Here is a 24,327-nt window from a genome sequence, read left to right as displayed (position 1 = left end):
TATTATACTCAGCGTGCTGGTTAATAAAATACCTTGAACGAAATTATTGAACTCTTCACACTGCTGCAGTTTCTTTTCTTGTTCTTTGTTCTCTAGAGTCACAGTTGTATTTTTGGTGGCTCTACTTTTAGAGAATTAGAACATGACTGAACTGGAAGAGTTTTTAAGAAAAATTTCAAGCCTTTATGTCTAGTGTCACTATGTAGTTATACTAACTAACCTTAAATTGTAGGTTTTTATTTTTTGCAGTCTCTACTTCCCTAGTCAGCATGACATACTTCCACTAAGATCTGCTAAACACACTTCTAATACTACTCCACTTCACAAATTAGTTTAGTGGAGACACGCAGTTTTAAGTACCTGTTCCAAAACTGTGTGAGTTCTCATTCAGCTGGGAAATCATGAGATGAGGGAATCTGTCCAGTATTCGAAGGCTTTAGTGTTAGCTGCAGAAAAACTGCAAGGACAATAGTAGCTAATGTGCCTCTGATTTCTCTCCAGATTACAGCTAACTGCACTGGCTTGCACAGTAGGAAGGCCAATGGTGCATTGCAAGAACAGCCTGCTTTCTGAAGTATCACTTCCAGATTTCTTGTTGAAGTCTGGCTTTCTGGAGTGTCTGGCTTGCACATCAGATTTTCAGAAAGGCTTCTAAATCGCTATCCATGAGCCTGGTGATCTTCAAGAAGTTAGCATGGTGCAGTGTGTAGTTCAGAAAAACAAGAGACCATCTGTATAAGCTGCTACAAAGCATCACTATAGCTTCTTCTGTTCCAACCACCATCAGCCATTTTCTCCCACTGACTAAGCAATTTACTTATCGAGATGATATGAAGTCTGCTGTATTCTCAAACCATGTAATTATCAGAAATGAGACTCAAAAAGGTTCCATTCTCATAAAAACAAAAGGGAAATACCTAGAACTGCATTGAAATACTATTAAAGGGTCTGGCCTAAACCCACAAAAGCCAAAAAATTCAGAATTACCACTTTACTGCCATCTTCTGTACCGTTCTGAGGCAATATGTACTAGAAAGCACTATCATTTTGTACCCTTTGAAGTGCTGATGTTCCAAGGAACAGCTAGCACTGATCTTCCAGTGATTTCAGGAAAGAGAAAAAGGGTGTGGAGCACTTTTTCTAAACTTTTTTTTTATTGACATTATTAGTTTGAAGAATTTTCATATAATGGTATTGCAAATTATATACCATGTTAATGAGAAACAGATTTTTGTTAACAGCTGGCTATATAAAAATGTGGTTACTAAATAAGTCCACCAAGTTTGTGTTTTCTGGACAAATCATTAAAATAGTACTAACATACTTGTAATATGAAAAATAAATGTTTCTCCTTTTCTTTCAATTATTAGGTATGCTATGTTGATTATGGCTTCAGTGAGATTATTGAAAACAACAAAGTGTACAAACTAGGTAGACGCTTCTATTTGCTTCCATTCCAAGCTGCAAAATGTAAACTAGCGGGTAAGAGGAACTTTTTTGAGAGAATTATTAAATATCTAGTACCATAATTTTGCCTGTAACTTAATAGAGGTTGGGGCAGGAAAAGAGCCCTTACCCCAAAAACCTTACTGCCTACTTCAGAGAAACCTGGGAAATGAAGGTCAGGAATAGGGAGGAATCTAGTTAAAATAAAAACATTAATTTGATCTGTTATTTTGGCTAGATTATTAAAGCTGAGTCTGTTTTCAAAAGGCTTTTGTTTTACCAGAAGAAAATAAATTAGTTTCTTGATTCTAGAGGGATCTTGAATGTATATTTCATGGTCGAAGCTTGATTTAAGACTAGAAAGAGATCAGCTGAAGTTTCTCTGGTTTTCTTAGTATTTATTTTATTTTTTAATGGAGAAAGCTAGTTACTCTCATTCTCCCTCCCTCCTTCATTCCTTTTATTACACTTGCTTGTTGCATCTTATTTATGTTGCTGGGCAGGTCTTCCAGACCCTCAAAGTTTGGAGCCCCATTATACAAGGCACTGTATAGACACATGGTATGAGTCCCTGTCCCAAAGAGCTTGCAGCCTAAGTAGACAACACAGACAAAAACAGGAGGAGAGAAAGGAAGGCAGCATTGCTCCATTTTACATATGGGGAACGGAGGCCCAGAGAGACTAAGGGTCAGACTTACAAAGGTATTTAATCTCCTAAAGATGCAGATAGACACCTAATAGGACTTACAAAAACCCCTAAGCAGGTTAAATACCTATGTCCCTGTAACACTTTCTTGGTATATCCAGAATTGTAAATCACCCTGTTACCCTTCTGCCTCAGCATAAAAGGAATCTGCTGGTGCTAAACTGAGTTACAACAACTCCTTCCCACTCCGGTTTTGGTAGCCAGACCCACAGATTTCTGTTCTAACTTTGCCTCATAGGTTAACCCTTTGTGTTCTTCAGTTCCTGAACCCTCCAGAAGTGTCTCCCTGCAGTATCCATCCCGTTACTGGACGCTCGCAGAAATTACCAAGTCTGCTCGAGAGAGAGAGAGTGTGTGTGTGTGTGTGTGTGTGTGTGTGTGTGTGTGTACACGCACACCACTTGTTTGATTTAACTGGGAATTCACACTCTGTTTAATGTAACAGCACTGATATATGCTTATAATAAAACAAAGAAGTTTATTAACCAAAAACTTGATTTAAGTGATACCACACAAGAATAGTAGACCAAAATGGTTACAAATAAAACAAAAGGCTAACATGCTTCTAAGTGACTAAAATTTAACTTGTTTGCAGTTTTGTTGTAGCCATTTTGGTCCCAGGATATTAGAGACAGGATGGGTGAGGTAGTATCTTTTATTGTACCAACTTCTTTTGATGAAAGAGACAAACTTTCGAGATTACTTTGAAGAGCTCTGTATAAGGTCAAAAGCTTGTTTATTTCATCAATAGAAATTGGTACAATAAAATATATTACCTCACCCAACCTCTCTCTAAAACGTAATGGGTTATAGCCTTGACTAAAGTAAGCGTCTTACTTCAAGCAGCCTTTCAGCATTACCCACCCATGTGGCAGGGTTTCCACTCTTTAGAGATACAAAGAGCACTCGCCCCTTTGTCCCCTAAGTGATGGATAACAAGATGCCATTTTGCTTCTCCTTATATTCCCCAAAGTTCCATTGTCTTTATTTCAAGAGTCAGGATAACCCCCTGGGGTGAGACTCTGGTGTGCTGACACCATGCTGTTTCCTCATCCTTCTGGTAATTGGTGTTTACCTCAGAGGCAAATGAACTGCCCATTGTCTCTGGCATCACCATACTTAATTTATATTAGAGACAGATTGATAACTCTTGTCTGGAAGAAACCCTGTTTTTCCCTTTGTTTGGGTCAGTGTTAATACATACCTTTTACAGTGATATTAAAGACCAGTGTGTCACGGGCTTTCATTTGATATCTCACACAACATTATTTAGAGATAGTTATGACAGCAACGTGTAAGGTGTAGTGAGTTTGTCAGGCTTCATAGGAATTGCTGTTACATGGCAGTGAACCCATTGCCTGTGGGCACTGAGCAGCTGTTAGGATCACAATCCCATTGACTTAAATGGGAGTTTAGACCCTCTTGTAAATCTTACTAGGCATTAGGTCTGGCCAGAAAACAAGGTCTTAGAGTGCTTGTGTATGTCGGTTACACCGTGTGTCTGTGTGTGCATCCCATACACCAGTGTTGGGGAGTTTTCTCTAGTGGTACCTGTAGGGGTGGTTCCTCCTGCAGGTGAACTCCTTGAACTTGGAAGACTTTCCCTCAGTTCCTTCTTACCATCTGTGGTCGCTAGTTGAAACCTTTTGTGTTCCCTATGAATAAACAGCCTGGTTCTTCTTTGAGCATATGTCCCCATGCGTGCTTCACTGCACTATGTGCCTGCATTTGTGAGTTCTCAACCAGAGACTGCAGACTAGTATTTGTGGGCCCACGCCTGCGCAAAACAGTGTATCGTGCTCTGAATGAGGGCATATAGGGAGGCATGAGCCTGCCGCCGCTCAGTGCCTTCTGTACAGCCTGCAGCTCAAGACGGAGAGTTTTACTTATTGCTGTTTGGCTTCCTGCCTTAACTTGTGTATTTTGTTTTTACTGTTTTTGTCGCTTTTCTTTTAATTCTGTTTCATTATACCTTTCTTCCACTTTATTTTGTGTTGGTCAAGAAGAAGAGGGGGGGCTCTTCCCCTTCTTGTTGTGTTAACAATTCTACTCCAACACAAGATTAAGTCCAAAACCCCAGGGTTTAAGACCTATGAAACTTGCCACTGGTTCTTTCCCCACAGCAACGGACACTCTAGCTGCCTGTTGTGTTTGGGGGGACTCCCACAACCCTGCTAACATTTGACTGGGTTTTAAGGTCAGATCCAAGGAAGACAGGGAGAGTAAAATGAAGCTCATACTAATGGAGCATGCCTTGGCTCCTGAAGGGTTCACTTCCCTCCCCTATACATCGGCCTCTGCATCACAGACTGTTGCAGCTTTGTCTGCCGCTCTGAACAATAAGACCTCAAAAGGGAGGAGGCATTCTTCTCCCAGCAGGGAAACGAAGAAGAGGGGCAGATCACCACATGAGACCTCGTATCCCTCTAAGGGTACAGCAGAGGCTCCTACTGAGTCCAGCACCAGGGAAGAAGCCCCTCTTGAATGTGTCTACCACAAGAGCAACTACTGAGGCAGCACCATCCGCTCCCTTGTGAAATAGCGAGACACATCGGGCTATCATTCACATCCCAACACCGGTATCTCGCAGTACCTCTGAAAGGGGACAGGACACTACAACCATCCTGGTACTGCAACAGCCCCCATCTCATTAACTAGTACCATCTTAGCTTAGGTGAAGGATATCAGAGCCCTCCGCCTCTTTCCAGGTCCTTTCTTCAGAGGAAATTTTCTCTGATGAGCCTGAATTGTCAATTGTAGAAGGATCTAAAAGTGTCATCTCCATGGTACTGCCACAAAAGTAACATGTTGGGACTGGTTTACACCTCCACTCTTTGGTACCTATTTAGCATATCATCATGCTTTCCCCTCACTTAATTCAGGGGAGGACTCCTCAGACTCAGATCTCTGTACAAGGATCTTTCCCGGTACTCTAGTACTCTACGCCTATGAGCCCCTGGCATGAAGACGAGCATGAGGAACCTACCAGACATTGTAGGCCCAGAGATTATGAATATCATTGGGGTCCCTCTCCTTATCCACCTCCCCAATGGGGCCATTACAGTGACCAAATTCATTGGATGCCTAGGAGAAAGCACCAATACCCACCTGCTTCTACAGAACATCCTCTAGTACAGCACACCTTGGTTCTGCACATCTCTCTGGTACCAGAAGATGTATAAGAGGAATAGGAGTCTCGGCCAGAGGAGATCTCATCTCCATCTGGAAAGTCCATCTTAACCTCTGGATGAGGCAGTAATGCCACCCCCTCCCTCCTGTGCAAATGATTTCAAGACCTTCAAGGAACTTATGGTGGAGGCTACCTATGAGAGTAACTGTGGGACTCGATATAGGTCCTCGCCATCAGATAAGGAATTTAAAAGGCGGGACTTGATGGGAAGGAAGAACTATTGATCAGCCACTTTCCAATTTTGCATTGCCATCTACCAGGCCTTGATGGCAAAATATGATTTCAATACATACTCCACGTTTACGCCTTTTATTGAGCATTTGCCACAAAACCAAAAAGATCAATTTCTGTCTATCATAACTTATTACTAAAGGACAATTGATTGTGAAATCTTCTCTGCAAGCCACTTTAGATGCTGATGATACAGCTTCCAGATGCATGGCTGTGGCAGTGGTCATGAGAAAAGCATCCTGGTACCAATCCTCAGGACTTCCAGGAGAAGTTCAAAACATGATGAAAGACTTCCCATCGAAGGGCCTAAGCTCTTCAGTGAGCAAACAGGATTCTCTGTCCCCATGCTCAAGGACTCACCCCGACGCCCAGGGCAACATTGCAGTCACTGGGGATTGATGTGCCTGGAACAAAAAAACAATTCAGTAGATCTCAAACCACTCAGAGATTGAGACTATTCCTTTACCATCAGCATACTTTTCCGAAGGGCATGTCTACACTTACCTCCGGAGCGATCGATCCAGCAGGGGTCAATTTATCGTGTCTAGTGAAGATGCGATAAATCGACTGCTGAGCGCTCTCCCGTCGACTCCAGTACTCCACCAGAGAGAGAAGCGTAGGCAGAGTAAACGGGAGAGTGTCAGGAGTCAAGCTACCGCAGTGAAGACACCACGGTAAGTAGATCTAAGTACGTCAACTTCAGCTATGTGAATAACGTAGCTGAAGTTGCGTAACTTAGACCGATTTTCCTCCCCCTCCCTCTCCCCCCGTCCCCCAGTGTAGACCGGGCCTAAGACTCAGATCCTTTCAGAAGAAAGACCAACGGACCTCCAAGCCCTTCTTATATCCAGTCAGCTCCTTCCTCCTGAGACACTTTTGACACCTTAGTCATGGGCATCGAGTTCAGTATGCCTTTTCCCTGGACTAACGGTTGTGCAACTACCCCTCCTCTGGAAACTGACTATCCTGTTGCCTACCTGCTTGGGGGTACCTTACCTCAGACAAGTGGATAATGGAGGTAGTCAAAGTGATTATTCTGTACAATTCCATTCTATTCCTCCTTCCCACCCTACCCCCGTCCCTCTTCAGGGATCCCTCTCACAAGGAACTCTTAAAGCAAGAGATCCACTTTTCCTTCTTCTGGGAGCTATAGAACCAGTCCCCCCATCAGAGTTCACCAAAAGAGGGTTCTATTCCAGTTACTTCCTGGTTCCCAAGAAAAGTGCAGGGCGGAGACCGATCCTCGACCTCAGGAACTTGAATGATGTCCTAGCACAGCACTTCAGAGTGGTGACACTAGCCACCGTGTTTCCATCCTTAGATCCAGGAGACTGGTTCATTGTGCTCAACCTTCAGGATGCCCATTTCTGTTATCCTCCACCCTTCACACAAGCATTTCCCAAGTTTTGTGATTGGGGCAGATCACTATCAATGTTGATTTCTCCCCTTCAGACTCTCCACATCCCTGCGGGTGTTCACAAAGATTCTTGTAGTGGTAGCCCCTTGTCTACGTCAGTGGGGAATATCCGTGTTCCCATATCTGGATGACTGGCTTCTCCAGGGCCAGTCACCTCAATAGGCAAGAAGCAAAAAGGGCATTAATGTTATTTCAATATTTGGGACTCGCATCAACCACGAAAATCCATACTGTCTCAGGTTTAGAGAACAGACTCTATTTATCGGAGCTACTCGACTCCACAACAGCAAGAGCCTATCTACCCAAGCAGAGACTCTCCACCCTGTACAACCTAATCTCAGCATAACAGTGCAGCCTGCAAACAGGTGAGGACCTGCCTAAAAGTCTTCGGCCACGTGACTCCTCGTGAGGAGGCACCTCAGGTGCCTCCAGACACAGATAAGAACAGTGTATACCCCCAAAAAACACAGCCTCTCCAAAAGCATCACAGTGCCTCAGCAGGTGTTGGACTCTTACCTAGTGGAAAGATCCAGAGAAGGTCTGTGTTGGAACCCCATTCTTGCATTCAGCGCCTTGGAAAACCCTTGCAATGGATGGGTGTCTGTTGGGATGGGGAACTCATCTAATGGGGAGACAGCACAATCGCATGGTCAGCATAGGAATCTGTGCTCCATATCTATATCTTGGAGCTATAAGCAGTATGATAGGCTTGCCAACACTTCCTTTGACTGATAGACCTCATATGACACAGAGTAATGCTAGATAACAGGACAGCAGTGTACCATATCAGAAGACAACGTGGAGCAAGGTCCTAGTCCTTATGCAAAGTCACTAAGGCTGTGGAACAGGCTCATCACCCATCAGGTAGAAATATCATCAGTCTATCTACCAGAATACAACTGCAGACTCCCTGAACAGACACTTCTGACAGGATCATGAATGGGAGCTCAAGGACCATCTTCTGCAGCATCTGACAGTACTGGGGTAGACCTCTTTTCCACCCTGAACCGTACAAAAATGTCACCTGTTCTTCAAGGGAGGTCATGGTCATGACTTTCTAGGGGATACCCTAGTAACACCATGGCATAGGTCCCTTCTTTATGCCTAGCCTCCTATTTCATTAATTTTCAAGACCCTTCTCAAATTGCATCGAGAAGGGAGCAAGAGTGATCATCCTAGCACCCGCTTGGCAGAGTGGCACTCAAACCTCATCCACCTCTGAGATAACACCCCTCAAACTTCTGATCACAAAGGATCTGTTAACACAACTCAGGGACCCTTGTTCATTACAACCCTTCCTCCTTGAATATGAGAGCATGGTTCCTCAATGACTCTCAAGCATGGAGTTAACCTATTTGAATAGCGTTCATTCAGTTCTCTTATCCAGTAGAAAGCCCAGTCTGTACTCACAAGACTTGCCTCCAAAAGTGGATGCTTTTCCTGTCCTGGTGCTCCCTCCTATCTTCTCAAGCACCAGAAGGTATGCTTTCCAAGATCCTGGATTGCCAGCTAGAGAGACCTGTTTCTTTGACGATAGGCACAGTATCAGAGTACATGGTCATTAACACAGCCTTTCACTCACCCATCCAGGGCTTCTTAGTCTTTGGCCACCTTACAGCAGCCAGCTTTCTTAAGGGCCTAAATAAATCTGTTTCTTCTGGTTCAACAACTGGCCCCAAACGGGACCTCTGCCTGATTTTTCAATGCCCTAAAGCAGTAGTTTTCAAACTTTTTTTTTTTTTTTCTGGCGACCCAGTTGAAGAAAATTGTTGATGCCCGCGACCCATGATGATTATAGCTCTAGCCGTTAAGGCAGGCTAGTCCCTACCTTTTCTGACACAGCGTTGTGCCCCAGAAGCAGCCAGCAGCAGGTCCGGCTCGTAGGCGGGGGGGGGGGCACAGGGCTCTGCGCGCTGCCCCCACCCTGAGTACCAGCTCCGCACTCCCATTGGCTGGGAACCGGCCAATGGGAGCTGCGGGAGGGTGGTGCCTGCAGGCGAGAGCTGCACTGAGCCGCTTGCGCGCCGTCGCCTAGAAGCTGGACCTGCTGCTGGCTGCTTCCGGGGCGCAGTGTGGTCCACAGTGCCAGGTCAGGCAGGAAGCCTGCCTTAGCACCCCCACTGCGCCGCTGACTGGGAGCCATCCAAGGTAAGTCCACACCCCCACCCCACGCCCCAATCCCCTGCCCCAATCCTGAGCCCTCCCCAAACCCAGAGCCCCTTCCTGCACCCCGAACTCCTCATCCCTGATCCCACCTCAGAGCCTGCACCCCCCAGCCCAGGGCCCTGACCCCCTCTCGCACCCCAACTCCCTGCCCCAGCCCAGAGCCCCCCCCCACACCCTGAACCCCTCATTCCCGGCCCCATCCCACAGCCCTCACCCCTGCACCACATCCCTGAGCCCCTCCCACACCCCAAACTCCGTTGGGTCGCGGGCATCAACAATTTTCTTCAACTGGTTCGCCAGAAAAAAAGTAGGAAAACCACTGCTTTAGAGAGTGTTTCTTCCTGTGAGAGACCCAGCATCTTTGTGGGATCTAAATTTGTTGTCTGCTTTTATTGACCTCCTTTCATGCCTTAGCATCTTGCTTGCTTGTTTCTATATCTGTCGGCAAAGGTAGCCGCCTTAGTGGCCATCACCTCTGCTAGGAGGGTGGGAGAACTGAATACGCTGGTCACGGATTCCCCATTCACAGTTTTCTACAAGGCAGGATTCAGCCACACTGTAAGTTCCTTTTGAATGTGGTCTTGGATTTCCTTCTGAATCAGTCTATCTACCTGCCATTGGCCTTCCCAAAGCTGCATATGCACTAGGACGAACAAAGACTCCACATCTTCCACATTCCTTGATTGTTAGCTTTGTAGCTGGATAGGAGAAAGCCCTTTCAAGTTTCTTTCTCAATCTTTGTTTCTCACAGTGTGTGAGAGGGTCAACCAATCACAACTCAGACTTTTGAAATGGATAATGCATTATGGTGCTGCTGGTAATGCTGCAAAAGAGGTAATGTCTTTTGACAAGCTCGTAGCACACTCGACTAGAGCACATTCGACGTCAGCAGCTTTGTGGTTCATGTCCCGATTATGGGCAATTGCAGGGCAGCAACATGGTTTTCCGTTCATACATTCACCAGACAGTATTCACTGTCTGCTGCATCAAGGGAGGACACAAATGTAGGGAAAGCGGTCCTTCAGTCCGTCTTTCGATGAGATTCCAGGCCCCACTGCCTGGGGTAATAGCTTGGGAGACACCAACAATGTAATGGACACATGCAAGTCCTCGAAGAAAGAACGGTTACTTTACCTTCTCGTAACTGTTCTTTGAGACGTGTTGGATATGTCCATTCATGACCTACCCGCCGCCTCTGACACATCAGTCTACCATTGACTTCCTGTGCAAAGGAACTAGAGGAGGGGTGATTCTGCACTGTGTACCGTCACTCCAGACCATGAGCCGTTTGTATGGGGGTGTGGTCACCCTTATGCATACCGCTAGGGAAAACTCTCCAGCACCAGTGCACAGGAGGCACATGTGCCTGCAGTGTATCTAGAACAGCACTTGAGAAGGTAAGTAACCATTTTTTCTGTTGCATGAGAAGATTGGAGGTTTTGACACTTGTTCTTCTTCCAGTGTGTGTGTGTGTGTGGTGGGGGGAACCCAAGACTCCTTAAATTTAAGGGATGGGGGGATAGGGAGGCAAAGATAGGGTGGGAGTGGCCTCTATCCTCCAAAATGGCCGATAGCATGGTTTAGGCAGACTAGGGACTGGAACCTGGGTTTTCCACATCCAAATGAGTGCCCTAACCGTTTGGCTATTTGCTGTTTGGGGATAGGGGATCTCTTTCTTTTGTCCAGAAATTCCATCCTGGACCTGAGAAACCTTTCTAATGAATGTTTTGTTGAAACAATATGTATCTGAAAAATTTCAATTTCAACCAAAAAAAAAAAAAATCTTTCTTTGGTTGGAAAAATTCCTGATCAGCTCTACTAGGTGACGGTCTGCATCTTTAGTCACTTATTTACGTCTGTAAATGTGACCTGAAGTGACTTGACCCAGGTCATGCATGCCTGTGGCAGACCTCGGAATTTAATCCAGGCATGAATCCCAGTCCAGTTGCCTTCGCCACAAGATCATTGTGCCTCTCACCATATCTTAAATTACATTGTAAACTCTTCACAACAGAGACCTGTGGTGTGGCAGTGGTTCTGCCTGTGCTTCATTTCTGGTCTCCCACTGCTCCACTCAGCATCTAACGCCTTCCAGGTTGAGGGGACTTAGCCTTCCACCCCTTCCAGGATACCCAAAATCCCAAGTAAATGCACAGAATGTAAACTCTTCCCTTCCTCAGGGATGCTGTGATAGACAGCAGCCCACACTGGTTCCTGGCCTTAGCCAATCTTGTCTCCCACAGTGAGAGCTCCAGGTCTGTGTTTTCCCTTTTTATAGGGCAATTAAAACTTAGAACCTACTGTAACTTGCATTTGTGATTTTTTTTGTGTAAGAAAATGGCCATGAGTGACCATGGAGAATATTTTTACTTTGGCATATTGCTTTCCTTTACAAATCCCCTTTATTAGTCTTGAAAGTGTATGATACAAAAGCATTTGGGGGGGGCGAAATTACACTAAAGAAGAAATGTTACAGCAAACTAGGGGGAGGTCTCTTTACAAATACAGTACATCTCCTGTTGTGTTCTGATTCTTGGAGCTGAGCTCCCAAACGCAGGCAGAGATACTACACTTCCCTGTGGGAAGTTTCAGGGAAAATGATGGGTGGAAATTCTGAACTGCTTATTTCACAGGGCTGGAAGTCTTTTGTGATGATCCTGTTTTAGTGAAAGTTGTTGAATCAGAAACCTGTGGCAAGATATTCGCTGTGGAAATACTGGAAAAGAGTGATATTCCGCTTGTTGTTCTGTATGACACATCAGGAGAGGATGATATAAATATCAACGTCACCTGTCTGAAGGCCTTGTGTGACAAATCTTTTGAACTACACCTTCAGGTACTATTTTATGACTTGTTCATTTAAAATTCTGAAGTGTTAAATCATGGGGAAGGAGTACAATACCAGAAACTCGTTAAATTTTTTCCTTCAAATATTTTGTTGCAGGCAGATGCTTTATATACAAATGTTAGAGTAACCAACGTTTGCTCTGACGGAACCCTATATTGCCAGGTGCCATCGAAGGGCCTAGCCAAACTCTGCGAGATCTTGCAAAAGTTGGAAGACTACTTCCAGTACAAGGTGTGTAATGAGCAGGGAGGTGCTGAGGTAATATTTTTGACTGTCTTACACTCCCTGCATCTCAGCCTTACTCTTTACTGAGGCACAGAGCAGGAATTTGATCTTTCAGGACTTTTCAGAAAGCATTAGTAGTATTAAACAGGGCTGTTATCTAAAACCCTGACTGTAGCTGTTAATAACTGTTCCCAGCCAGCTTCAGAGTACCACACAATTTCTTAGTAAAACATTTAATAAACACAAAAGCTATTGTAAATAGTTTTTGGAATACTTATTCATAACTTCTTAAACAAAAGCTAGTAAACTGGATGTAGTAAATTTCCTGTTATCTCTCATTCAGACTTCCCCACTTTGTTGCTATTATATATTTAAATACAAGATTTCAACATGACGGTTACACTTCTGTACGTTAGCGCACACAAACACTCTAATTCTCTCAGGTGATTTTTTGGTCTTTATAGACAGATCATGATATATATAGTGTGTCATCTGCACTCTTCTGAGCTTGAAAATGGAAAAAGCTGAGTTGCAGCCAAACGCTTTGGAGCCTTGTCAGCAAACAAAAGTCTGGGGATCCTACCAGCTAGCAGCATTCCAACCCTTGAGTTAACAGTTGACTGGCTCCCTTGTTGGTGAGACAGAAATCTGTAGTCTGTATCGATACAGTGACACAGATATTGGGATCAGCATATCCACTATCCAGTCCCTGGATCTCTAAGACGCTCATTCTGTAAAGCACTAGCTTTTCCCCCACTAGCCAAGTCGGGTAAGCCAAGTCACTGAGCTCTGCCCTGTTTTCTTTTTAACTGGAGCAAGGTTGCAGTTTAACTCAATTAGCTAATAGCTAAATGTAGGTTCCATAGTTTCTGTAGCCACTAGGGGTGACACATTCTCCCTTCCCTGATCGTCCCTCTAGGTCTGTAAAACACACTACAGTGGAGTCAAACATTATTTAATAGACGGCTTCCTTAATAAGGAAAGCTGGACTAGCACTCACCTGTGTCCTAAGTGGTACAGGGATAGGGACACAGCCCTTGCAGCAGACATGTTTTGGTCCTGTATGGATCAGCCATTAAGTCCACAAGGCTATCTTTACCTCCTGTATTTATAACCTTTCCCCTCAGAATCTGGCTATATTCTCAAATGTTTGCCCTAAATGAAAACATCTCATACAGCTTCTTAAAAAAGTTACTGAGCATGTGTAGCAACTGCCACACCCTATTTCTGGATGTTTCTGTCCCTCTCTTAGTGAGTCCCTCTGCTCTGCACTAGTCTTTGCAGATGTGCAGGCAGAGTATTCAAACAGAAATGTGTGATTCCTTTCTTTATGCCAAACAGTCAAATGCACTATAAAGCATGTGGGTTACATCTGTTTTCAAATATGTAATGGGCTGAGATGGAAATGAGGAGAGATTTCATTGTCATCCCCTTTGGCTCCAGGATATTGAAGGTACTTGACATTCTAATACAAAGCTTGATGAATGTTTGTTTTAGTCTCCTTGCTGAAGCTTTTGCAACCATCTCTTGTAGTAGTCTCTGCTCTTGGTCTGTCACTTTTATGCTTCTCTGGATAAGAACTGTTTACAACCAACCCAATAGGTTTTCCGCTCATATAAGCGATCAAGATGCTCTCCCCCCCCCCGCCCCCCCCCAGAGATTCCCTTGTGCCTCTCATTCTTGTCTGACTTTTCTGATGGGCATGGCTTTTGTAGAGGTGAGATGCAAGCCCACCGTGGCACTTGCAAGACCCACATGTCACAGCAAAGTAAAAAGCAGTGCAGTTAAGGAGGAGACCAGTTTTTAAACCTTCTCCAGCTCTGCCTATCAAGGTTTAGGGCAGCTCTGGTGCTCATTCTCTCCCTGGAAATATAACCTTGAATATTTTTTTTTTTAAATCCCTTAGGTTAGATCCAAAGTGATAAACAGAAACTTCTTAAGTATCAGAGTGGTAGCCGTGTTAGTTTTGTATCCACAAAAACGAGTCCGGTGGCACCTTAAAGACTAACAGATTTATTTGGCCATAAGCTTTCATGGGCTACAACCCACTTCTTCAGATGCATGGAGTGAAAATTACAGATATTGGCACATGAAGAGAAGGGAGTTATTTTACAAGTGGAGAACCAATGTTGAAGGCCAATTCAATCAGGGTGGATGTGGTTCACTCCCAATGATTGAGGAGGAGGTGTCAATACCAAGAGAGGGAAAATTGCTTTTGTAGTGAGCCATCCAGCCACTCCTAGTCCCTATTCAAGCCCAAATTGATGGTGTTAGGTTTGTAAATGAATTGTAGCTCAGCAGTTTCTCGTTGAAGTCTGTTTCAGGGACACTCAATAGCAGATTTAAGAGTAGCCATTCTTCAACAAAAAAAACTTCAAAAACAGACTTATTTACCCTTGTTTCTTTATCACAGCAGGCACCTGAATATTTCATCTCATTACCTTTCTGTGGCAAAATCTGCTTGTTCCCTTGTAAAGGAAAATGGGCACGTGTGGAGGTAAGAAACAGATTGTTGGTTTTGGTTTTTTTACCACTAACTAACTTTCATGTGTCAACTGAAAATTGCTGCTATTCTTTGATTTCCCACATAGCATCTGCTATTTTTGCAGGTCTGGGGGTTGGCTAAAATCTGGATCATCATCATCTGAATTCTTTGACACTGATGATGGCATGTGTATCATTTTACACTGGCTACTTACTCAAATAGTAAACACACATAAGTAATCTTTTACTGTAGCTGATGGAATGTGGAATAGATCCCTGTAGGTCTAACCTACTGTTTTTGTGTTGTCATTTAACATATTTCATTTCACCAAGCATAGCATCATAAAATGCATGACAACATATTTTCTTCCATTTCCTTAAAATATTAATTTGCTTTTTAAAGATACTATGTTCATCTCTTGCTAGTATCGAGTTCCTTACCACTCGCATTCTCATTTCAGATAACAAGCGTTCACAGTAGTCGTGCACTAGATGTGCAGTTCATGGATACTGGAACAGTTGCATCTGTAAAAGTATCAGAGCTTCGAGATATTCCATCACAGTTCCTGAGAGAAATAATCGCAGTACCACCCCAGGTACAAACATCATTTTTAAGTAAAGCTGATTGCCTCAATACCTCTCTTGGCCATGTCTTAGTCTTGATAATTTTAATGTGTGCTCTGCAATGATTTGTGGTTTTAAAATGTTTTAAGATTGCCTGTTCTGCACTATGGTCTACAGGGGTGTGAACTGCTAACTGCCTCTTGTGGACGTTGCTGGCGCAAACTAAAAGGAACCAAAGTTCATGTTAACATAATCCTCTTTCAAACAGGACTACATTAACGTGAACTTATGTACCTTTTAATTTGCGCCAGCAGCATCCAAACAGCAGTTAACACAAAACACTTGGGTGCCCTCTGCAGTTCTTCTCTCTCACACACCTTGTGGACCACACTTCAGCACAGTGTACATGTAGCCTTAGAATTAATGTTGCGTTGTGCACGCTAACGTCTTATAGTGTACAGTTTTAAATGAATACAGATTATGTTCTTGTGTGCTAACAGTAGAAGGCTGTGGCAGTAGTCTTACTGTATGGGTAAAGGGACTCCATTCTGGAGACCACCACATTCTTAGTGGTTGAAGTAACTTACAGCATAATAGACTCCTTCTTTCACTCTTCTAATACCATATATCTTTTAATCCATCTGAGTTAAAGCTTGTAATAAACTACGTAGTTTCTGTGCAGGTAAACTTCAATAGTACAACATCATCATGTAATTAAATTGTACCATTAACATACTCCATGTCTTTTAGGCTATGAAGTGCTGTTTAGCAGATCTTCCCCGTAACATTGGCATGTGGACTCCAGATGCTGTATTGTGGCTGAGAGATACAGTATTAAATTGTCCTGATTGCAGCATTAAGGTAAATGTAAATATCTCAAACACTTGAAATTCAATAAACTATGGAATACCGGATTGAAATGTGAATGAAGAGTTATAATAAAATGTCATCATAAAGTTACAGGAACTTGGTACCTTCACCCTCCATAAGACATGCAGGTTTTGATACAAAAAATAAAATTCTTTCAGGCTTAAAAATGTTTACCTACATTATTTTTGTTTGAAAAGCTATTATACGAGACAATGTACAGCTTTGTAACCTCCCATAACATTTGTATTCTGTATGAATTGATCATTTTTTGATACATTCGATATAAAGTGTATTTGCTTGCATTTCCCAGCAAATATTTTTTATACAATACTTGGAATCTACATTTAAAGAAGACAAAGAATTTTCCTCCTTCCAAATTCTCCTGTGCTAGCTCGGTATAATTCCTTTTTACCAGCAAATGAGGGCAAGAAAAAAGCAAAACTCTTGTCGTGCCGCCTCATAAAAAAGGAAGTGGGTGGATGACCCTGCTCAGGTGGAGGTAACTCTTCCAGCTGGCTAGGAGAGGAATTTTTTAGTTCTTATTTGCTTTTATTTCTACATGACAAGTCACTATCCACAAGCCAGGCTGTGACTCTACGGTGCGGCAGCTTGCTGCTCAGTAACGTCCCATGTGGACGCTGCTACAGCGCAGTGAAAGTTCCACTAAGCCACACTCTGGGGTTTTCACTGCGCTATAGCAGTGTTCACACCAGATGTTACTGCACAGCAAACTGGTGTGCTATAGATTCGCACCCTGGCTTGCAGTGTAGTAACTAGCCAAGTAGATAAGCCCTAACACAATGTAGTTTAATTTAGTACAGTCCATTTGCAGACTCATCTCACATATTTTTTTGGAATATGCTGAGTAGACGTCAACCATTTGTAGTGTGACCTACTTACCTAATTGTCTGGTAGCACCCGTCAAAGTCTTCAGAGAGTCTGATATAATTAGTACATTACAGGGGATCTTCTGAAAAATCTTGCCCCTAATTTCATTACAGAGTACCACCATGAGTGTACCTTTTGAGAGGCACACTTTGTAGCTTTTCCTTTTCTTGTCTGCTTTAGTGTTGAATACTGCACATTTAAAATACTGCTGGTCTAGTCTGGCATATGTAGATATTGTAAAATTATGTCGTCAAATGTGTGGCTGTGTATGTTCCCGCTGTGTGCTGTCCTAGTTCTGTGCAGACAACTGGCACCGCAGACCTCGATCAAACTGCCCAATGACCACAAGATCCGTTCTTCGAGAGATGTCCCTGTGGGTGCTCCACTCCAGGTGTTGGTGCGTGCCTGCGCCTTTGCTCGGAGATTTTTGTAGCAATACTCGTACCGGCCACGCATGCGCAGAGCCTGCCCCCCACTCTGAGTCTAGCTCAGGGGTAGGCAACCTTTCAGAAGTGGTGTGCTGAGTCTTCATTTATTCACTTTAATTTAAGGTTTCACGTGCCGGCAATACATGTTAACGTTTTTTAGAAGGTGTCTCTCTCTAAGTCTATATTATATAACTAAACTATTGTTGTATGTAAAGTAAACAAGGTTTTCAAAATGTTTAAGAAGCTTAATTTAAAATTAAATTAAAATGCTGATCTTACGCCGCCAGCCTGCTCAGCCCGCTTCCAGCCTGGGGTTCTGTTCACCTAGGCCTGTAGCGGGCTGAGCAGGGCCTGTGGCCGGGACGCCGGCTGGCTGACAGCCGGGACCCCAGACCTGGGGGGGGAGTTCAGGGGTCAGGGCAGAAGGCTGGGTGTGTGAGGGGGGTTTCAGAGGTCAGGGCAGAGGGCAGTGGGGATGTGGGGGTACAGGGCAGAAGGCCGGGGGTGTGGGAGGATTCAGGGGTCAGGGCAGAAGGCTGGTGGGTGTGGGGGTGCAGGGCAGAAGGCTAGGGGTGTGGGAGTGCAGGGGTAAGGACAGAGGGCTGCGGGGGTGTGGGGGTACAGGGCAGAAGGCTGGGTGTTGGGGGGGACTCGGTCAGGGCAGAGGGCTGGGGGTGTGTGGAGGTGCAGGGCAGAAGGCTGGGTGTTGGGGGCAACTCGAGGTCAGGGCAGAGGGCTGGGGTGTGTGGAGGTGCAGGGCAGAAGGCTAGGTGTGGGGGGGGTTCAGGGCAGAGGGCTAGGGTGTATGTGGAGGTGCAGGGCAGAGGGCTGGGGTGCTCAGCTCGTGGGGGTGCTCCCAGCCCCCTGCCCTGAGCGGCTCATGGCAAGGGGCTGGAAGGGATATGCCCTGTTCCACCCCCTTCCCCCAGGCTCCGTTCCTACCTCTCTCTGCCTGCTCGACGGAGCTGTGTGCACGCTGCTGCTCGGCTCTGCTCCGCTCCCCCTCCCCCTCGCAAGGGCCATTGCCGGCAGGGAGGAGGAGGAGGGGCCGGAACGCACCAAGCTGTGCAAAGAAGTGGGGGAGGGGAGAAGCTTGGCTGCTGCAGGACCAAGCTTCTGCCTCCTGCCCCCGCAGGGGAGAGCGGTGGGTGGGGGGGCTGAGTGGGGCGGGGGGCCGGGGCAAGAGGCAGAAGCTTGGTCCTGCGGCAGCCAAGCTTCCCTCCTCCCCCGCTTCTTCCCACAGCTTGGTGCGTTCCGGCCCCTCCACCCCTCCTCCTCCTCCCACCGGGCAGGCAGCGTGCCACTCAAAATCAGCTCGTGTGCCGTGTTTGGCACGCGTGCCGTAGGTTGCCGACCCCTTGTCTAGCTTAATAGTATGCATGCGCGGCCGGTCTCCTCAGTTCCTTCTCTACCGTTCCCGGCCTGAGACGGAGCTCAGCAGACTCGTTAAGAAATTCTTTCCTCTGGTTACAATTGCCCTTCTAGTTAGTTTGTTGTTAGTTATAGTTAGTTACCATTTCTATCTTTAAAAAAAAAAAATTCGTTCCTGTCAGCCACAGCTGCTTCGGACATGCCTGGCTCCCCAGGCTTTAAGCGCTGCTCTACCTGCAAGGAGGCTATCCCTCTGTCAGATGGCCATTCACAATGTATAAAATGTTTGGGGGAGACCCACATTCCCCAAAGATGTGCCCACTGCAGCAAACTTCCAGGGCACGGAAGGACAGGGAGCTTAGACTGAAACTGCTCCTCCTTCAGAAATCCCTAGGGTCCGTTTCAGACCCAGGCGCTGATTCCAGCTCCGCTGCCCGCCACAGTCCCCCCCTCAAAGAAGCACAAAAAAACTGCAAAAAAGGGCAACTTTTGTCACCAAAGAAAGTCATGCGACATAAGATTTCTTCAGGCAGATCTACAGCTTCCCTGCCTGTGCTCCCCCACTTGAGCACATTTGATGAGCCGGGCTCCTCCGGCACCACGCGAAACCCGCCTGAGGCTGCAGCAGCGGCGCAAAGCTCCGGTGCCGAGGCTTCAGGCTTCCAGCTGCCTGCCTCTCTTCTGGCACTGCGACGGACGCGGTGCCGACATTCCACAACCTGCCTGACCCTCTACAGGCTGATATTGCTCTCTCGGCACCGGCCACGGCACCGACACCCACTGGGCTGACTGGCAGTGAGCCCAGGCTCAAAACACCGATGCAGAGGAATGTTTCCTCACTGCAACTTCCTCCTGCACAGCCTTCACCTCACACAGGAGACTCAGCACTGCAGTTTACTCAGGCAAGAGATCTGTTTGTGTCACCTATCCTGCAGTCACCCCTGCTGAATGCCTGCTTCTCTCCAATGGCTGAGTCAGGGTCTGAACAGCCTTCCTCCAGTGAAGAGGAAGCTGGACGACAGGGGGATTTTTCACCGTATCAAGACTCCCATCCCCAGACCCCAGTCAACAGAGGTCATAGAAAAATTACCTCATCCTGTTCTCAGGATCCTGCCCCCTGGGGTGTAAACCCCTGGATGGCACCACCTATGCCCTACCCACAACCGTGGCAATATTGGGCCCCATGGGCATCGTACCCTTGAGAACACACGCGCTACTCCACCTCAACCAGGCGCAACACCTGCCTAGCACCACCACCTGACGAACCTGCCAATGACACACGACACCAGGCAGCACTGTCACACTTGCAGGATCAACCAAGTCCTGCTCCTATTCCAGTAGAGCCGGAGGTAACGCCTGAAGAAGCCTTACTTCCCCCTCCTCCAACATCGTCGGATGACTTCTCAAAATTCCAAGACCTTTTTAAAGAGTTGCCGGTGACTTGAGAATTAACTTGGAGGAAGTCCCTGAACAACAGCATGAATTAACGGACATCCTACAGCCCTCTTCTTCCTCTAGGGTTGCATTACCAATCAACGTAGCCCTTTTAGAACCTGCTACGTCCATCTGGTAGACTCCAACTGCAAGCCTACCTACCTGTAAACAAGCGGGCCGCAAGTACTTCATCCCTTCTAAGGGCTCTGAATTCCTTTTTACCCATCCAGCGCCAAACTTGTTGGTAGTAAACACAGCCAACCAAAGGACCAAACAGCAGTATTCCCGCTCCACCCCGGCCAACAAGGAAAGTAAATGCTTGGACCTCTTTGGTCGTAAAGTATATGCATCCTCAACGCTACAATTTCATATTGCTAATTATACTGCAGTTCTTGCAAAATATGACCACAGAAACTATAATAAATTCATGGACTTTATTGATGACATTCCAGAACAGAAGAAACAACAATTCACAGCTCTGGTTTCCGAGGGACAAATCATATCACGTACCGCTCTTCAAGCGGCCCTCGATGTAGCCAATACTGCAGCAAGATCGACCACCACAGCAGTGATCATGCGCCGAGGTTCATGGCTCTCCTCCTCTTTCTTTCCTCGAGAGGTCCAGAATACCACTGAAGATCTTCCCTTTGACGGTGACAATTCGTTGTTTCCACCATGAACGACGTGCTTCATTCAATGAAGGACTCAAGGGCAACCCTCCGGTCCTTAAGAATCCAAACCCCTACGACCAGAAGGCGACAATATAGATATCAACCTTACCACCGTCCACACTACCCCGCATATACACAACACTTTCATAGATCACAGGAGCAACAACAACAACAGCAATGCCAGAGACCGAGATTCCAGCGTCGTCGTCCCAATTCTTTGGGGGCGCCTCAACCCCCTCCAACTAATAAGCAGATATGAAGTCTTGGTCGAGGGTTTAGAAAACAGCGTTCCCACTTCAGCGAGTACACCTATTTTTGGACACCGCCTACGACCATTTTCCCATCAATGGCAGAACATTACCACCGACAAGTGGTTTATAGAGGTTGTTACAATTGGCTACTCCATCCCCTTCCTCTCCTTGCCTCCCACCCATCCACCCACCCTCCCCATCCCTCTTCAGGGACCCTTCTCACGAGCAACTGCTCCTCCAAGAAGTGCAACATCTCCTTCAACTGGGAGCAATAGAAACTGTGCCCGAACGACACAAAGGGAAGGGTTTTTACTCCCATTATTTCTTAACAGAAAAGAAAACTGGGGGATGGCGACCGATCCTCGACCTCAGGCAGCTCAACAAATTTGTCAAAAAGCAAAAGTTCAAGATGGTTACTCTCACCACCATAATCCCAGCGCTGGAGCAGGGCGATTGGTTTTCAGCCCTCGACCTACAGGATGCCTATTTTCATGTGACTATACACCCAGCCCACAGACGCTTCCTCCGTTTTTTACCCTTGGCTCAACACATTTTCAATACAGGGTTCTGCCCTTCGGACTGTCCACGGCCCCCCGTGTTTTTTCCAAGCTCCTAGCCATAGTCACTGCCTACCTCAGGAAACAAGGGGTCATAATATTTCCTTACCTTGACGATTGCCGCCTCAAAGCCTCAACGTTCGATGAAGCTCTCCGATTCACGCAGCTTACCGTCAATTGTTTCCTATCTCTAGGCCTACAAATAAACAAAAACAAATCCACATTATGCCCCACCCAACATCTGGAGTTCATAGGAGCAGATCTCGACTCCCGGACGGGATTGGCATCTCTCCCACCCGACCGCTTCAACTCCATAAGCCTACTGGCCACAAAACTTCGCAACAGTCCCCAGGTCACTGCCCGAGACTGTCTACAACTACTAGGTCACATGGCCTCGTGCACTTTCGTGGTCCAAAATGCACGACTCTACATGAGGTGCTTCCAAGCGTGGTTGGGCACGGTTTACAGACCGAATGTGCACTCTCTAAACAAACCTCTCTCCATACCTTTCGGAGTCAAAGATTCTCTACTGTGGTGGACAGTTTACTCCAACCTCTGCTCTGGAGTCCCCTTTCTCCAGGAGGCTCCATCCCTCATCCAGGGGCTATGGTCTTCAACCGAAACCTCCCTGCACATAAATGTCCTAGAACTTTGAGTCATTCGCAATGCGTGCCATCACTTCCTCCCACTAATCAGGAATCACCATGTACGCATAATGACAGACAACATTGCCTGCATGTTCTATGTAAACAGGCAGGGAGGAACTCACTCCCACTCGCTTTGCACAGAGGCTATGAAGCTCTGGAATTGGTGCCTTGCGAACAACATCTGGATATCAGCTGCCTATCTTCCCGGAGTGATGAACACCACAGTGGACGAATTAAGCAGATGCTTTCCCTGGGATCACGAATGGGAGATAGATGAGAGAACCATTCACAACATATTCTGCACTTGGTCACCCAATCATAGACCTTTTTGCAACTGCGAAAAACACGAAATGTCCCGACTTTTGCTCCAGAGCGGGACCGGGCAAACATTCCCTGGGAGACGCATTCATGATCCCATGGCACCAGAACTTACTCTATGCTTTTCCCCCGATACCGATTCTCAACAGGGTCCTGATAAAAATACGAACAGACAGTGCCACGGTGATCCTGATTGCCCCGTCATGGCCCAGACAACCGTGGTTTCCATTCCTACCAGAATGTCGATTCGACCACTAATTTTGTTGCCTCTCATCCCGAACCTCCTAACACAGCAACACGGCCGCTTTCTCCACCCCAACCTGTCCATGCTTCACCTCAAAGCCTGGTTCCTACATGGTTCTCCCAAAACGAACTAGATTGCTCTGAACAAGTTCAAAGAGTGCTCCTACATAGCAGAACACAATCTACTCGCACCACCTATCTACAAAAGTGGAAACGATTCACACATTGGTATTCAGCTAAACAACTTTGTCCCACGTCGGTATCTCTCCCACTCATACTTGACTACGTATTGGACCTTAAGCAATCCAGCCTTTCTTTCAGCTCCATCAGAGTCCATTTAGCTGCTATTACAACCTTTCATGACAAAATTGATGATACCTCTGTTTTTGCTCATCCAATCAGCAAGCATTTCCTTAAGGGACTCCAAGCCCTATACCCAGACATTAAACCGCCTACCACTCTGTGGGACCTTCATTTAGTACTATCCTGCCTAACACAACAACCATTTGAGCCCCTAGCCACTTGCTCCCTTTTACACCTTTCGATGAAAACAGCATTTTTAGTGGCAATTACCTCCGCCAGACGGGCAGGAGAAATAGCAGCTCTTATGGCAGACCCACCATATACGCTATTTTTCAAGGACAAGGTTACCCTTAGATTACACCCCAAATTTCTTCCAAAGGTGCATTCCTCATTCCACATTAATGAGCCGATACACCTACCGACCTTCTTTCCGAAACCACATGCAAACTCGTTCGAAGCCACAATGCATACATTAGATGTACGCAGGGCCTTGTCCTTCTATTTGGATAGAACCAAACCTTTTAGAAATTCTTCTAGACTCTGTCTCCATCGTGGAGCGTTCCAAAGGGACTCCTATTTCTACCCAGAGACTTTCAAACTGGATTTCTCAGTGCATCCGATTGTGCTATCAGATGAAGAAGGTTACACCCCCCAGCCAGCATCAGAACTCACTCCACTAGATCTCTGGCTGCCTCAGTGGCTTTTCTTACGCAAAGTTCCCCTGGCTGACATCTGTAAAGCAGCCACTTGGTCCTCTGAACACACATTTGTTAAACACTATGCCCTTACTCAAGGCCCTCTCTCTGATACACGATTGGGCAGAGCTGTGATATCTACTGCATTCCTATCAGATCCGAAGTCCCTACCTCCTTGAGATACACTGCTTTTAAGTCACCTGGAGTGGAGCACCCACAGGGACATCTCTCGAAGAAGAGGAGGAGGTTACTCACCCTGTGCAGTAACTGACGTGCTTCGAGATGAGTGTCCCTGTGGGTGCTCCACTACCCACCCTCCTCCCCTCTACTTCGGAGTTGGGGTAGCCTCCATCATAGAGAAGGAACTGAGGAGA

At 46.0% G+C, this 24,327-nt stretch overlaps 1 protein-coding gene across 1 annotated transcript in view; it reads left to right on the top strand.

Moving 5' to 3' along the window:
* Window positions 1-24,327, top strand: part of TDRD7 (tudor domain containing 7) — a 128,753-nt gene that overhangs the window by 84,705 nt on the left and 19,721 nt on the right. Inside the window, exons 9-14 of the mRNA XM_024203146.2 lie at window positions 1,371-1,482; window positions 11,790-11,992; window positions 12,101-12,235; window positions 14,643-14,726; window positions 15,175-15,309; window positions 16,028-16,138. Of these exons, the coding sequence (XP_024058914.1) occupies window positions 1,371-1,482; window positions 11,790-11,992; window positions 12,101-12,235; window positions 14,643-14,726; window positions 15,175-15,309; window positions 16,028-16,138 (780 nt within the window). The remainder of the gene's footprint in view (window positions 1-1,370; window positions 1,483-11,789; window positions 11,993-12,100; window positions 12,236-14,642; window positions 14,727-15,174; window positions 15,310-16,027; window positions 16,139-24,327) is intronic.

This window comes from Terrapene carolina, unplaced genomic scaffold, assembly GCF_002925995.2.
Source record: "Terrapene carolina triunguis isolate 2854851 unplaced genomic scaffold, T_m_triunguis-2.0 Scaffold94, whole genome shotgun sequence".
In the NCBI taxonomy this organism is placed as follows: domain Eukaryota; kingdom Metazoa; phylum Chordata; order Testudines; family Emydidae; genus Terrapene; species Terrapene triunguis.
This window is presented reverse-complemented; position numbering and strand designations above follow the sequence as displayed.